The 17,349-nt window shown below is 29.7% G+C and overlaps 1 protein-coding gene across 6 annotated transcripts; it reads right to left on the reverse strand.

Moving 5' to 3' along the window:
- Positions 1-1,169: 1,169 nt before the first annotated feature.
- Positions 1,170-10,104, reverse strand: LOC129948138 (uncharacterized). Of its 6 annotated transcripts, XM_056058993.1 has the most exons (8): positions 9,970-10,104; positions 9,746-9,884; positions 4,573-4,764; positions 3,475-4,077; positions 2,701-2,885; positions 2,473-2,638; positions 1,567-2,032; positions 1,170-1,387 (listed from the first exon to the last, which is right to left on the reverse strand). In XM_056058993.1, exons 3-8 carry the CDS (start codon positions 4,754-4,756, stop codon positions 1,330-1,332), a joined length of 1,662 nt encoding a protein of 553 aa, XP_055914968.1. In that variant the 5' UTR covers positions 4,757-4,764; positions 9,746-9,884; positions 9,970-10,104; the 3' UTR covers positions 1,170-1,329. The 6 variants fall into 6 exon arrangements, with proteins under 6 accessions (XP_055914968.1, XP_055914973.1, XP_055914970.1 ...); XM_056058998.1 differs by lacking the exon at positions 3,475-4,077; XM_056058995.1 differs by lacking the exons at positions 9,746-9,884; positions 9,970-10,104 and adding an exon at positions 8,024-8,181.
- Positions 10,105-17,349: the final 7,245 nt, after the last annotated feature.

The raw sequence follows: 17,349 nt of genomic DNA on the forward strand, positions 1-17,349 counted from the left end.
CCCTAGATTTTATGAATGCATTCCTAAAATGTATGTATATCATACATGAAAAATATGAATTTATACATAAAACCCGAAATTCTGTCCCTAGATTTTATGAATGCATTCCTAAAATCTATGTACACCATACATGAAAAATATGAATCTATACATAAAACCCAAAATTCTGTCCCTAGATTTTATGAATGCATTCCTAAAATCTATGTATAGCATACATGAAAAATATGAATCTATACATAAAACCCAAAATTCTGTCCCTAGATTTTATGAATGCATTCCTAAAATGTATGTATATCATACATGAAAAAGATGAATCTATACATAAAACCCGAAATTCTGTCCCTAGATTTTATGAATGCATCCCTAAGAACTATGTATAGCATTCATGAAAAATATGAATCAGTCTTTAATTTTATAAATACCTATTCAGAAAACGCATGAATTTTTCATAAAATTTATGAATCCTTTACATAAAACCCAAAATTATGTCCCTAGATTTTATGACTGCATTCCTTAAAACTATGTGCTGCCTTCATGAAAAATATAAATCGGTCATTATTTTTCTGAATATCTTGTCATAAAATGTTTGCATAAAGCTTAAGTTTTATGACTAAATATTTATGAAAATAAAGAAAGATTATATTATTCATAAAATGCTTACATAGGAATAATGACTGCCGACACAAAAGCTTAGAAAAAATATTTTAGGTTTCATAAAAGTTATAAGTTTCATAAAATTTTTAAAAAATGCATACGTATTATGGCTAAATATTTATAAAAATAAAGCAAAAATTATATTATTCATTCAACTTACATAGCCTCAATGGATGCATCAAATGTTCCTATATCTCCTTAAAGTTTTGTACTCGTATCAAGAAGGAAGCTGAAGTCATCTAAAATTGAAAGCAGAATTTTGTTCCATTTTTAATAAACTATAAAATTATTTCAAAGAGCATTGTCGAAATGTATAATAAATAAATAGCTCAAGGTTTTTGAAATCTAAAGTGGATTTCTTCCAAAACTATACTTACTTTTGTTCCCCAAATAAATATAATTTATACCTTACGTCATTCAGTAGGTATACGTATATAATTGAAATTCGTGCCACACCTGAAACATTTTCTCAAATAAATTTAGTTCAATAAAAAGAATTAATTTAACATTTTAAACTTATACAAGCCCATAATATATTTTATATTAAAATAATTTATAATAGAAAGAAAGTATTTAACACTTAAAATTTAACATTTTAAATAAAATAATTTATAATTGATTCTAATTAAACAATTAACAAAAATTAATATGTGTACATATGTATATAAAACTTAATTAAATATATCCGAGGCCGGCTTCTGAATCTGCAACTTCATCATCTTGAGTCAGAGCGCTGTTATAATGAAAAGAAAAACAAAAGAATTAAATTTGTATTTTAAATAGTTATTTTTTTGAAGTTGTTTTATTTAAATTATCATTAACAAAAAAAGAATTAAAAGCATACATATTACAAATATAAAAAATCGCTCATAATCATGAAGTGAAAAATGAATTTATAAATAAATTAATCACCTTTTTCTTAACGCTTCGATGAGTAAATACATTTTAGGGGATTTTGTTTTAGAAATGTTGAGCTCGTAGAAGTAGTGCTCAATAAATGTCCATAATTGTGAGCACGCTAACGGATACTCCAAATTAAACAAGTTGAAGCACTTGAAACATATATCAATTGCTCTCAAAAAATTTGAAAACACGAACTTAATACCATCAAGGTAAACGTAGTAGTTCGAAAAGTTTTCAAAATCCTTATCCCCAACGGCAAGTATAAATGGTTGTATATTTTCTGACTTGCTTTTCAAAAATGCTATATGGTCATCGAGTTCTTGTACGCTGGACCCAATAAAAAGGAAAGCCTCTTGAGAGCTTTTAATAGTAAACCTTACAGTACTACTTTTTCCAGAGTTATCTTTCCGGCTGCCCTTTTGTGTTGGTATCAAATAGCCGTGGAGACACCAAAATAATTTTACTGCTGCACTATCTATAAGAAAACGAAAAAAACACATTAAATCTTAAACCAAGGGCAAAGATTTTAAGGATTTTATTGAATTAAATTTTAATTTATGAAAACGTTAGTGGTGTGATAAGTAATTATAAAAAATTACTTGAAAAAATATTTCTGAGTTAGAATTCAAAGGAAGGTAAGGTTAGGAACTTTTAATTTACAGAAATGTGCGTATCTATCAGTATCTCAATCCATTATCTGCCAGCTCACCGCAGCTCAGAGAAATGAATTCCTTAGTTACCGGGATTTGATTGGAAATCCCCAAACACATACAGCATTATGTTTCAAACCGAAATATAAAAAAAAAAAAAACAACTAAAAGATGAAATGTCTCGCTTTACGAAAAAGTAAAACATGAAATTTCAAGTACATACTACCATTGTTGTTAAATACCTATAAAACTCTAAAAATCTTACCAGTTTTAATATCATTTTCGTCAATTTGGTTCACCATATTTCGTAAATTTTTGTCTCGCAGGTGATCTTCATCTAGTAAAAACTTTCTCAGATTGCCAGCCTGCTCTGGATACTTCAAAAGAACTCCTGGGGAATTTCGAAAAACAACCCCAAAATCCTTGTCAATCTTAAGATAATATTTTTTTTAGGTTCATAGTTTCAATATAATTTCTTGAAATTAAAGCTTACCAAACGATAACCTCCTGGCTTCTTGTAATCCGGCCATTCCTCAAAAATGGTGTGTAAAGTTGTCTCTTTATATATTTGATCCAGTCTAAATTGGCTACAAGCTTGCCAACAGCTGTCGAACTCTGAAGTTGACAAGTTATCATATTTGATGCTCCTAATACACTCTTCTGCATCAACTTCCGGAGCTGATGGCAAAATGAAGGTGAAGAAAGATAATTTAAAAAATTGTAAATAATATCTGTTACATTTTAGGCTAGCTTTAAATTTATGTGGAGGTGAAGGTGTAATATTCGATTCCGGTATGATTTTAAAATCATCCCAAAACCTTAAGAGAGTTCCGGAGTTGATACAACTTAAATATACAGTGAAGGACAAAGCCATAAGACCAGTAGGGATACCTTAACAATTAGTCTCTATTTTTTTGGAAATTAAATAATTATAATTTTCAAGAATTCTCAAGAATTAACACAACATATTATGTAGGTCGCAAAGTACATTGTTCCCAAACTTTGAGGAAAACTATCATCAAACTGGTGCTTATGACAATTGTAAAAAAATCTCTGGCTCTGGTGAAAAATCAGAAAATAGAGATGAACTCGTTAAAATAAGTCGTACAATAAAAAAAAAATATGAAAAAATATTTAAAAAATAGTTTTTTTTTTTAAATAATTGAGAACTATAAAAATGTTCCTATTGTTTAATCCATCACTGTATAAGACCGTTTTTAAATTTTTTGAAATGTTAATTTCTTAAAAAGAAATAAAAAAAACTTACTGAATTCCATCAAATGTTTTTTCTTTGATTTCTCAGTTACTTCAGCATTTTCAGCTTTAGGAAAGATAGATCTTTTAACAGCCAATCTAGAGGAGGTCTTCGAATTGCAAAACTTGGCATATATTTTACCTCTTTTACCAGTGCGGTAAAACTCAAGCTTTTCCCCTTTGAATCTTTGCAATATTTGTTCCTCTAGCATGTAGCTAGTGTATAAATTCAAATGAAGATGGTTGTCGATAAAATATTCACATATTAATGTGATCAACGCCTGTCGATGTATATCCTGAAGCTTGAAGTTTTGTTCATAGAATTTTTCTATGTCTCTCGCCTTTGGTGAGTTTTTTAAAATTAAAGAAAGAGATATAGCAGGCGCAGATGGATCTTCTCTTATTGACGACGTTGGCGAAGATGAAAATGATGAGCTGCATGAATTTTCCCGCAAGGTAAACATATCAATTTGCTGCTCTCCGATACCTAGAGAGGATCTCCACTCCATTAACTTGTGTTCAAACATTGCCAGATCTCCAACTGAACTGTTTTTGAAAAGCATAGGAAAATGTTTTTCCTTTAAAATTTTAAGCACTTCAACTGTTATGCGCTCAGCTGTTGAAAAATGAATAAGTCATTCAGTTTGTTTAAGCATATGCTATTAAAAAATTCAATATGTAATCGAAATTCGACCAAATATTGATGTGCTACATGAAAACACATGTGATTGTGCTACTAGACAACAATAACACAGGTCAATGTACATGGGTCAAAATATTATTTTTTTGTGCCTTTCCATAGCATCTTTTAAATTATATCTTATGCATTGCACAAGATCTATTGAAAAATTGATCAGGATCATAATAAATCAAATAAATGTGAATGTATGTAAGTATTTTTCTTACAATTTCGGATCGAAAAATTGCAAAACTTTTAAGGCCTCCAGTTTATTTAATAGTTCCCAAGGAAAGCCTTTTTGGCATTGGTTATCATATTTATAATATAACGCATAAAACAGATAGAAAATCGGTATTTACAATTTTAGTTTTTTTTGAAAAGGAACTACTAACTAGGCTATAATTGATAATTGAAAAAAATAATTTGACTTACAGATAAACAAATCTGACAGGTGTCCAAGATTCCAACTGCCCAGAAGTTCTTTTATTTCCAACTGGGACTGCGACTCATCTGACATAGTTGCTGTTTCATGAACAATTGTATAAATTATTTGTTCTTCCCCGGCCTCCGCAGAAGTTGAGGGTTGTTCCAATGATATATAATTGTTTGTATCCATTCTGAAACCTAAAGTTTTTTTTAGAAAATATTCAGAACTAATAATATAGAACTGTATAATTAGTGTATATCCCCTTTTTTGTAGTTCAATTAATCTTCGTAGAATTGCATTAAATTTGAAAACATTCTCTATTTTTTATTTATTTTTTTTATTTAAAAGAACAACTAAGCAGGGGAATATACATATCGTCACCTGAATGCAAGAACCAGTTAACTTGATTTTCGTAATTTAAAAAAAAATGCAAAAAACATATTCACATTTTTCTCAGACTTCCTTTTTTCCAGAAAACCCAGTTATCTCAAATTAAGAAAATGGAGTCAGCTGGTCCTTGCATTTAGGTGGCATACATATCACGATATGTTATATTAAGTTTAAAGTGGTACCACTGATAAGCATCCTTACAGTTTGATATTCATGTAGAGTGCTTCCGAACCTTTTGAAAATGATTGGCTTGTATGCACAATAGAATTGTTGTTCTAAAAAGATTCAACTGCATCTGGATTTAATTTCAGTATCAAACTCGTCAGTTGCTTTATATTTGTCTATCTCTTGTAAAGTGTAATCTTTTATTCGAATCATAATTCTACCTTTAGCTGTTTTTATAGCTGTTATTGGCGGCCCAACAATTTCATCGGGATCAATAATAGAATATTTTCCTAATATAGAAGGATTTATATCATATGCAGTAAAATGGGGATCATAGAGTACTTCACTTACTTCCTGACAAAAAAGAACAATTTTTTTTAGATGTTGGACTAAAGCTACTATGACGAAAATTTTATAATCATTTAAGAGTTTGGATACGTAATAACCAGTTTGAAATTTATAGCCATTGATTTCAGTCTTACTTAAATATTCTAAGTTTTCTTCCTGGATACCCATTTTTTTGCTTATTAAAGAAGAAAAACCAGTTTTAATTTTGTTTTCTTTAAAAAATTCATGTTTGTCGTCATCATCATTAGAATTTAAAATCTTGTTTGCAAAACCCAGTTGAAATTTTTTGGCCAATGTTAGACAAATATTTTTTCTGGAAGTAATAGCACGTGAGTAAATTTTGAAATTTTTATGTTTGGCCTCATATTTAAAGCACCAAAAATTTCTAGGTGGACCTGATTTTTTTAAAATCGTAGGATAATGAGTGAGAATATGAAACTTAGGTTTTAAACTATCTTTGAAAAGTAAAAGGTACTGCTCATGGTGTAGTTGTATTTTGTTCTTTAAAGAAGAAATAGAAAAGTCATTTATTTCAAAGCATAACGTTAAATCAATTATTTCTATTAAATTCAACAAAAAATGCCAAACATCATCATCTATTGGAACTAGATCACCAATCATGATTGGAAGGTATTGAATAAAACAAAGCATTTCCCTTGCAGACATGCGTAAATGTCGCTTTTGGAGATGTGTCTGTGATATTTCATTTGATATATTGCCTATTTCATGAGGACCATATTCAAACGTTTGTTTCCGTTTGTTTAAAACTTGCAACGAAAAGTATTTCTTTATTTGTATAAAATTTAATAAGATATGGCAAAGATCATAGTGGCATATACCCTCAAACAAGTCATGCATTACATCAACACTGTAGTTTTCAATGGCATGAAATGAAGGGATTGCATTAAATGGACAAAAGCTTGATATGCCAGTTAATTGGTTATTATTTTGTAGGACATCTTCATTATAATTAAGTATATTTCGCATTTTATTGGGATCCTCAAAACACATTGTTTTACATTTATCTTTATCTAATCGACAAAACCTGCAAAATATGCCAGAGAACGATTTGTTAAAACCCATTATTGAGTTAAGTCCTAAGTTATCACCTAAAACCAAGCCTAAAATAAAATGAATGCGATATACTTGACCATCAGATGCCTCAATAGAAAGCCCTTCTTGTTCAAGAAATTTCAACTCATTTACTAAAGGGACTAAGCATTTACTATTACCAAATTTTTTCATATCTCTTGTTCTTATTACAGCAGCTAAAAATACATTATCCAATTCAGACTCTTTAATAGGCATACACGGAAAGGAATAATAAAAGTTACATACTGAATGAACTGAAGAATGGGATCCAAGAGGATTATTAATTTCAAAATCATCCCCATATAAGAAGTAAGGAACTAATAACTTCTTTGGGTACATTTTGACCTTTTCTTTCCATAACTCCCCATTGATAAAGCTTCTAATTCTATCACTTTTTTCCAACATTTCCATGTACTGTAACATGGCTTTAAGAAAATTGTTTGTCTCAAACAAAAGTTTAAACTGGGATCTTAATGGAAGAACGACGCCTTTAGTTAAGTTTTCGTCCAAAGATAACTCTCCGCAATGAAAAACCGTTTCCATTTCGTTATTTATAACAAACTCTTCAACATCATTCATGTATCCACTCTTTTTAAGTTTTTGTAATAAGAGATAATCGGATGCACAGTCATCAAACAGGTGTTTACAAGAACTAATTAAAGTTGAAATTTCATTTAAAGCCTCATGGTCATGACAAATTCTAGTTTTAGAAAAGCTATCAAAGATTTGGAGCAAGGGTGCGACAATTTGAGTGGATACACTTTTTTGAATGTTTACTACAGCTTTTCTAGAGAAATTGTCATTTGTATGTAATGATAAAGAAAATTTAAACGCACTTTCGCGCATATTTTTTATTTCTTCGTCGAAATTCTCTTTTTTGGACTTTTGACATGATGACAATGAGGATGGAAGAACTAGTTTCTCTTCGACGCTTATACCTTTTACGTTGATACAACTAGATTGTTCTGAGGAAGTAGTTACTCTATTTGAATCTTCCGGTTTAATACTACACGCCTGTGCTTGAAATTCGTTAGAATTTGAAATGTTTAAAGTGGAATGTAATCGTAGCATATGTCTTTTATAACTTGAGGAGTTATCAAACAATAAATTACATTCAAGGCAACGATAAGTACTAGAGCAATTAAGATTATGTCTCTTTTTAAGGTGATGCATGAGTAATGAAAAATTTGTACACTTATTGTTGCAGACAAAACAAAGCATTTTGGCGAAGAAGCTAAAGAAATATAATATTATGAATATTAACTAAAAGATAAAAAGATTCCTGAAGTTTCTGACGGTTTGATATAGCTAATGAACTTAATTGAAGTTCCCAACTAATTAAAGCCACAACCTGTTAGAATAGAGAAAATATAAGCGAATTTTAAAGCATCTCTATTTTTTAAGGTTATTGATTTTTTTGGAAAATATATCCATGCATATGTACATACGTGTGCAATTTACCTTAAATTAATCAACAGCTCCCAACTAACAAAAACAACAGCCTGGTAGAACCTTAAAGTTACCAATAATTAAAGCAACAACCTGTTAAAAAAGGGAAAATGTAAGGGTATTTTGGAACATCAGCATTTTGTTTTATGAATAATTGTTACCTACTCTAAATGCATTAAAATATCTGTTTTCAAAATAATTATCACAAAATACAATATTTCAAATAAATTGTATTCTGTTTCGCATAATCTCCTTTTGTGGAGCCGTAGTTTTTTTTTCAAATAATTTACCTGAATATATTAATTCCGCTTATGTATTTCCTTTTACTAATTTTAATTTTCCAATTCACAATTCACAATTAACTTTTATTACAAGGGCGAGGACGAACCACTTACTTCTCGTGACCAAATGTAAATAAGTAAAGTGTATTCTGTTTCGCATATAATCTCCTTTTGTGGAGCCCTAGATTCTGATTAGTAAAATTCAAACAAATTCTAAATGAAGTAAGAAAAATTGAAAAATGAATATTTGTAACCTACTCTAAATGCCATAAAATATCTGTTTTCAAAATAATGATCACAAAATACAATATTTCAAATAAATTGTATTCTGTTTCGCAAAATCTCCTTTTGTGGAGCCCTAGATTCTGATTAGCAAATTCAAGCAAATTCTAAATGAAGTAAAAAAATTCCAATTCACAATTCACAATTAACTTTTAATTCCAAATGAAGTAAGAAAAATTCAAATATGAATATTTGTAACCTACTCTAAATGCCATAAAATATCTGTTTTCAAAATAATGATCACAAAATACAATATTTCAAATAAATTGTATTCTGTTTCGCATAATCTCCTTTTGTGGAGCCCTAGATTCTGATTAGTAAATTCAAACAAATTCAAAATGAAGTAAAAAAATTGAAATATGAATATTTGTTACCTACTCTAAATGCATTAAAATATCTGTTTTCAAAATAATGATCACAAAATACAATATTTCAAATAAATTGTATTCTGTTTCGCATAATCTCCTTTTGTGGAGCCCTAGATTCTGATTAGTAAAATTCAAACAAATTCTAAATGAAGTAAGAAAAATTGAAAAATGAATATTTGTAACCTACTCTAAATGCATTAAAATATCTGTTTTCAAAATAATGATCACAAAATACAATATTTCAAATAAATTGTATTCTGTTTCGCATAATCTCCTTTTGTGGAGCCCTAGATTCTGATAAGTAAATTCAAACAAATTCAAAATGAAGTAAGAAAAATTGAAAAATGAATATTTGTAACCTACTCTAAATGCATTAAAATATCTCTTTTCAAAATAATGATCACAAAATACAATATTTCAAATAAATTGTATTCTGTTTCGCAAAATCTCCTTTTGTGGAGCCCTAGATTCTGATTAGCAAATTCAAGCAAATTCTAAATGAAGTAAAAAAATTCCAGTTCACAATTCACAATTAACTTTTAATTCCAAATGAAGTAAGAAAAATTCAAATATGAATATTTGTAACCTACTCTAAATGCCATAAAATATCTGTTTTCAAAATAATGATCACAAAATACAATATTTCAAATAAATTGTATTCTGTTTCGCATAATCTCCTTTTGTGGAGCCCTAGATTCTGATTAGTAAATTCAAACAAATTCAAAATGAAGTAAAAAAATTGAAATATGAATATTTGTAACCTACTCTAAATGCAATAAAATATGTTTTTTTAATTAACTTACATGAATATATTAATTCCGCTTATTTATTTGGGGAGTTCCTTTTTCTAATTTTGATTTTCCAGTTCACAATTTCTTATTTGGGGAGTTCCTTTTTCTAATTTTGATTTTCCAGTTCACAATTCACAATTTATTTTTCGTTCTAAATGAAGTAAAAAAAATGAAATATGAATATTTGTTACCTACTCTAAATGCAATAAAATATCTGTTTTTTCTAAATAAATTACCTGAATATATTAATTCCGCCTTGTTAATTTCTTTTCTTATTTTAATTTTCGTTTCTAATTCACAATTCACAATTAATTTTTAAATCCACGAGGTCGAAACGCAAACGAACCACTTTCTACTCTTGACCAAATGAAAATGCCAAGCTAATGCTACATTGCTACCGAAATATTTATCCGACGCGATTGAAGAAAATAAAACGGTAAATTGGAACAATCTGGAAATAATTCGATGGCGTTACCTAAAAACAACGGTAGTTTCATAATAATACATGTAAAATATGCACGTATTCCTACAAAGTATGTATCCATACATACACGAAATTTTTTCTATGTATGCATTCCTACACTCAATGTTCTATTCCTATGGTTTAAGACTGGAACATAAGAGTGTAGGTATGCGATCTTACGTTCTATGTATGAGATACATACTCTTCACACAAATTCTAAACTCACCACAGGGAATTGGGCCTGTTCAGAAACATTAATTTTTTTGTTTATTGGACTCTGTTTAAATGGTGGCTACTCACTAAAAATGTCCAATCCATTAAACAATCATGATTTGAGTAATTTTACTACTTGGGCATGAGTATTTTTCCAAGATGTTCATAAATCGAGCAATATAACATTCATTTTTACTTTCATAGGGAAAATTATGTGCTCCCGAGGCACTTCATCAAATTGAATATGAGAATAAATATCAATAGATATCATAGTTTTATACCTTGAATCATGAAAAAAGCTCCTGTTACTGAGACTGCATATTAAAACTAATAAATATAACTCATTTCCAATATTGTACTAGAAATGTTATAGTTATGTATTTTCCTAAAAAAAAAAAATGTTTATAAAGTAAATTGTATTTTCTTCTCATAATCTTGTTCACATTAATTTGTTGATCAAATCCATAGAAAATATGAAGGCATTCTGATATTATATGATTAAGGGTTTGATTTTATGAAGAATTCCATTCACGCATAATTTTTTCATAATTAATAAGAAACCTTACGCATTTTGCCTTACGATTTACATATTTTTAGAAGTTTATAAAAGAGAAAAGTAAAATGGTATTTTTGATTTCTTGAATCTTTAAGGCAGAGAGAAAAAAACTAAACGAGAGAACCAACTTCGACGGTTGCTCTCTTTTTGCCTACAAGCTGCGATTTGCACATAAACTTGCATATGTATTAACTCCATATAAAAAAAATGTGGGGAACGAATACTTATGCAAGAAGATGTGCATACTCCCCACATTGCAAAAATTGGCGTCCATCTTTGAAAAATGGCATCCACCTTTGAAAAATGGCGGATGCAGTCAGCTGTTCAGAGGTGTTCAAAGAATATTCAAAATTGTGGATGAACAATTTTGTGGTACTCTCATTGTGTTCGTTTGGGAGTAATATAATTCGAATATGAAGTGAAATTAATTACTCTTGTTAGGTGCCATAACAATGACGATTTAGAAACAATTCTATATTACATATTTAGAGAAATTTTAGTTAGTTGTTTGAAGCCAGTTTTAATCATTAAGTAAGAAAAATAAATTAGGTGGTACAACAGTCCAATGAGAATTAGGACCTAGAAACATAAAACTCTGAAAGCACTACAACTATTATTTTTTTATTATTAGCTGCGTTTATGTGTTTAATTTTCGCTCAGAGCGTTAAAAAAAGCAAAAACAAACTCAGATTTGTTTCAGTTTTCAGAGTTCATCGACTTAATTTTGGCTGCGAGAGTTGCTGGAACATTGAAAACGAGAGTTGAAGAATGTAAACATGGATCATTAAAATAAAACAACGCAGGAACATTGAAGACATTTTTATATACTCATTTCTTTTTTAAATTCCTATTTTATTTGTGTGTACTCGTTGTTTATTTTCTTTAAGTTACCGACATTTCCAAAATGCTGAAAATAAGTGATTGAAGTAGAGACTAAATAAAAATCGTAAACTTCTGTTGCCAATTTTCAATGCATAAGATTTGTGAATTGGCGATTAGCTATGCTTTCCACTAAGCTAGTGTGCTGTTTTTAAAGGCTTAACTACATATGTAAGCCGAAAAGTACTTTTGTACAAAAGTAAAAGTATTTGTATTCTCGCTAGGTCAGTGGTTTTGTGAAGAGAATATACCAATTTTGTTCTTCAACCAAAATTTAAGTCTTATGCATCATTTTTATAAGTTTTCCAGTTCTACTATTTATTTATATCTTATCTTTCAGTTATATAGCGACAAGGAAAAATCTGTGAGGGTAAGTTCTAACTACATTTTTTTTGAAAGTGCATTGTGGGTTATTTATAGATGTTTGCTAAACTTTTTAGGCTATTCATAAATAAATCTAAGTTAAGGGCTAAACCTGAATAACTATAAACATAGAAAATGCTGTGTTCAAGTAATTATTATCGCAGCCAAATTTCATAATTAATTTTGTTGGTGTATAAAACAGCTGAAAGACTAATTCATGACAAATAAATGTTACGTTAACACTAAGTTCCAGAAAATATCGATTGAAACCGCAATTACAGAAGATATGGATATTTTATATTAATATTCCCGGTAAACTGTAGACCTTTATTATTTCCACCTATTATAATTAATTCGATGTTAAATAATTCAATGCAGTGTATTGTAGATAAAACAGCAGTTAAGTTATTAGTAAAGGTATTACTATTGAAAAACATGTACTTGTTCATAACAAATAAAGTCTAGTCTAAAAAACCTTAACTTTGTTATACACTCTTTCTGAACACATCTTTTCTCGTTTTGGTTGTTAATGCCATCTATCTGTAACTCAATGAAAGAGAAAAGAAAAACAAATTCACCTCAATCTTCCGTTTTAACGTTAACCGTAATTCATTGACAAACGAAAATTGTTTGCTAGAATTAATTTGTGAAAACCAGAGAGAGAAAGAAATATCAAATGTCTCGATTCTCTCTGCTCTTCGAGGTGAAAACATGTATACACCGATACGAATTCAACACGCTATAAAAAATGAGAGTAAGAGGTTCCAAAGGGACGGAGACGAGGAAATTTGGCTCTCTCATTTAGTTTTTTCTCTCTGCTTTAAGGCCCCATTCACATAGAGTCCACAATTATATTCGTGAAAAATGTAATAATCCTTCCTTTTCCTGTGTTTTGCAATTTTCCAACACGTCAACGAAATGCTTACCTGGGGTCTCCATTGGACATTTCCGATGACAGGACTATCGGCCAATGGAGACCAACAATCCAACATCCAGTCCATGATCCGGTCATCGCATTTTGGATTTTTCGAGCGGATCAAAATCTTGTCATACAACCCACCGTCATTTCATAACTACTCTCTTGATTGGGATGGTTCAAACGGTTCGGAGTTTTAATTTATGTCTGCTAACTGATTCCGTAAACTCTATTAAATTCAAAAAATTATTTCAAAAAATTTCCATCTAAAAATTGTTCGATTTTTTTTTTTGAGAATCAAAAAATTTTATAAACACTTTTACATGGGAATTTTTTGAAATAATTCTTTAAATTGAAAATGGTTTTAAGAAACACTTAGGTGACATAAATTAGAACTCAGAACCGTTTGAACCATCCCAATCAAGAGAGTAGTTTTGAAATGACAGTGGTTTGTATGTAACACTTCCAAGAATTTCGAGAGAAAATCATACAAAATTCTTAAGTGTTACATACAACCCACTGTCATTTCAAAACTGCTAACTGATTCCGTAAACTCTATTAAATTCAAAAAATTATTTCAAAAAATTTCCATCTAAAAATTGCTTCAACTTTTATATAATTTGTTTGAAATTTAAATTTTTAAAAAACCACAACTACCGACAAAAAAGTAAACAACAGATTAACCGTTGTGTCAAATGTGACACTTGAGGTTGCTCATGGCAAGACATAATATGCCCAGTCAAAAAAAAAAACACTGGATTGCGGATGAGATTGCGGAAGAGAAGTTGGATTGGATTTTATTCTTGTGGAGCCTCAGGGTTATGGAAACCACAGTGAAAAAACTATATTGACAGTTTCTTAAACACACAAAAAAAAACCACATAATATACACATATATTATAAATTTTACATACGTTATTATTATTTTTGTGTACATTTTAGCGTTATTTACATTTTCCAAATAAGAATCTTTCTGCTACGCGTCACGCAGTACTTATTTCCTTTTCTATTTAATTTCACTTATTCATGCGTGCATGTGAAAGTGGCCTTCATTTTCAGACTTGTTCGTTAGTAATTCATACATAAATCGTAGGAATGAATACATATAGTGCATGTATCTTGGAACTAGAAAATTAAATTCATGCAAAATATGTATTTCATACATAAACTAAACGATAAAAACCATTTATTTCTTGAATGCATATATTTAGCATTCATATAATGTATGTTCTCGATCTTTCGATTTATGTATGAAATACATATTATACATGAATTTAATTTTCTAGTTCTAAGATACATGCACTATACGTATTCATTCCTACGATTTATGTATGAATTACTAACGAACAAATCTGAAAATTAAGGCCACTTTCACATGCACGAATTGTGGTGTGCAAATAAACGCTCCCCAATCAACACCAAACGAAAAATCCCATACAAAAATTACAATGAAATCGTAAAAGAGCAATGTGGATTATTAGCGATGGTTAAAACGACTTACTATATTGTCCAAAAAAGTGAAAAAGTTCAAAAATTAACATTTTCACACTTATTTTGGGATAGTGATTCTGACTTTAAAAGTTCTAAAAATGATAGAAAGGTTATATTTTGATTAAAAAATGAATATTTTACTTTTGTAATTTAGAAAAAATGCGCCAGTGCAGTAAAAGCTTTACAATCGTGAAAAAAAGCAAAACATATTTACCTATTTCATAAAAATTAAACGAAAAGCGATTCTTTCCCTTTTCAGTAACGCACTGATAAAATTTATAATTTATTGCCTTTGGAGTCAGAACGTAAACAGACCTTTTGTTTTGTTGAATTCACCTAAACATGCATTTCATTTGGTGTATTTTTTGTGAAGTGGTGAAGGTGAAATTGTTCTTAATGCAGAAACATCATGGGCTAGGTGTTAAGGGTTTTGTCTTTTGTTACATTCAGGATAAAACAAAAATATTCTTTTTAATTAAGTGAGTATTGTAAATTAACAAGACAAAATGAATTAATAAATTATTTCTTTAACAGCTTTATTCAGGTTCAGGTTGAAACCTTGTTAAAACATTATTCGCCTGATGTTCGTTTCTGTGTCTGTGACGTCTGCTGCTCATCTGCTCTGCGCTGCCCTTCAACATTTATTATATCATATTGTTAAATCTGTGTCAAAAAGGAATAACAAAATAAGTGACTTTTTGTAGTTTTTATAAAGACGACTTATGTTTTTGTTCGCTTTAATAAAAAAATGAATATTTTGTCCATTAGTACCTATAATAAATTAAATTTCGACATAGGTCCGATTTATGTTGTTATTCCTTTTTGCCACAGAAATCATTTGTTTATAGTTCATTTGGGTAAAAGATATTTTATCGTTTGAGGAACAACACCATCGTCTCAACCCAGAAAATCACCTTCATGCAGTACATTTGCTGCTTCATCTTGCACTTCAGCTGGTCACAGCAATACAAGTCCAACATCTGTATTGAGAGTGACGATGGTGTTGTTCCTGAAACGATAAAATATCTTTTACCCAAATGAACTATAAACAAATGATTTCTGTGGCAAAAAGGAATAACAACATAAATCGGACCTATGTCGAAATTTAATTTATTATACTAATGGACAAAATATTCATTTTTTAATGCCATATCCATACATTCTTTTAAACTTTTAAAACGGATACATCATAATTAGGGCAACAAAAAATATGTCCTAAAAAACTAGTTTTAAGCGCTTATAATATACCCTTAAAAATCAAATATATGCTCAATAAATGTAAAAGATGTTTATATGAAGCGTTTTTGCTTTAGGAAATTAATTAATAAGAACAATACCAATCAAATACAGAAAAACCAAAACTCTTCTTCTTCACTCCAACTTTTTGAAGATTAATAAAACATCCAAAAAATTTGTTTAATGGCGAATAGTTCAACTTCGCAACATACAGACATATATTATTTAAGAAAAAAAAAACAAAGTTAACAAAGCAAATTATTTTTTAATAAAAGAAATTCGGTCGTGTCCTTGGTACAATAATGTACCTACAGGAATGTTTTATACCTTCCTGGAATCCTTGAAGTGTGAGTAAGAAAGTGGCATTCACACTTTTTAGTTACAATCAAAAAAACTAATAAGAACACGTCCAAGTGAGTTCCAAAATTTGTATTTTTCTATCAAAAATGTTTAAAAATGCAAACATTCGAACTCATTCGGTCGTGTCCTTGGTACAATAATGTACCTACAGGAATGTTTTATACCTTCCTGGAATCCTTGAAGTGTGAGTAAGAAAGTGGCATTCACACTTTTTAGTTACAATCAAAAAAACTAATAAGAACACGTCCAAGTGAGTTCCAAAATTTGTATTTTTCTATCAAAAATGTTTAAAAATGCAAACATTCGAACTCATTCGGTCGTGTCCTTGGTACAATAATGTACCTACAGGAATGGTTTATACCTTCCTGGAATCCTTGAAGTGTGAGTAAGAAAGTGGCATTCACACTTTTTAGTTACAATCAAAAAAACTAATAAGAACACGTCCAAGTGAGTTCCAAAATTTGTATTTTTCTATCAAAAATGTTTAAAAATGCAAACATTCGAACTCATTCGGTCGTGTCCTTGGTACAATAATGTACCTACAGGAATGGTTTATACCTTCCTGGAATCCTTGAAGTGTGAGTAAGAAAGTGGCATTCACACTTTTTAGTTACAATCAAAAAAACTTATAAGAACACGTCCAAGTGAGTTCCAAAATTTGTATTTTTCTATCAAAAATGTTTAAAAATGCAAACATTCGAACTCATTCGGTCGTGTCCTTGGTACAATAATGTACCTACAGGAATGGTTTATACCTTCCTGGAATCCTTGAAGTGTGAGTAAGAAAGTGGCATTCACACTTTTTAGTTACAATCAAAAAAACTTATAAGAACACGTCCAAGTGAGTTCCAAAATTGGTATTTTTCTATCAAAAATGTTTAAAAATGCAAACATTCGAACTCATTCGGTCGTGTCCTTGGTACAATAATGTACCTACAGGAATGGTTTATACCTTCCTGGAATCCTTGAAGTGTGAGTAAGAAAGTGGCATTCACACTTTTTAGTTACAATCAAAAAAACTTATAAGAACACGTCCAAGTGAGTTCCAAAATTTGTATTTTTCTGTCAAAAATGTTTAAAAATGCAAACATTCGAACTCATTCGGTCGTGTCCTTGGTACAATAATGTACCTACAGGAA

Source organism: Eupeodes corollae, chromosome 2 (assembly GCF_945859685.1).
Source record: "Eupeodes corollae chromosome 2, idEupCoro1.1, whole genome shotgun sequence".
Lineage (NCBI taxonomy): Eukaryota > Metazoa > Arthropoda > Insecta > Diptera > Syrphidae > Eupeodes > Eupeodes corollae.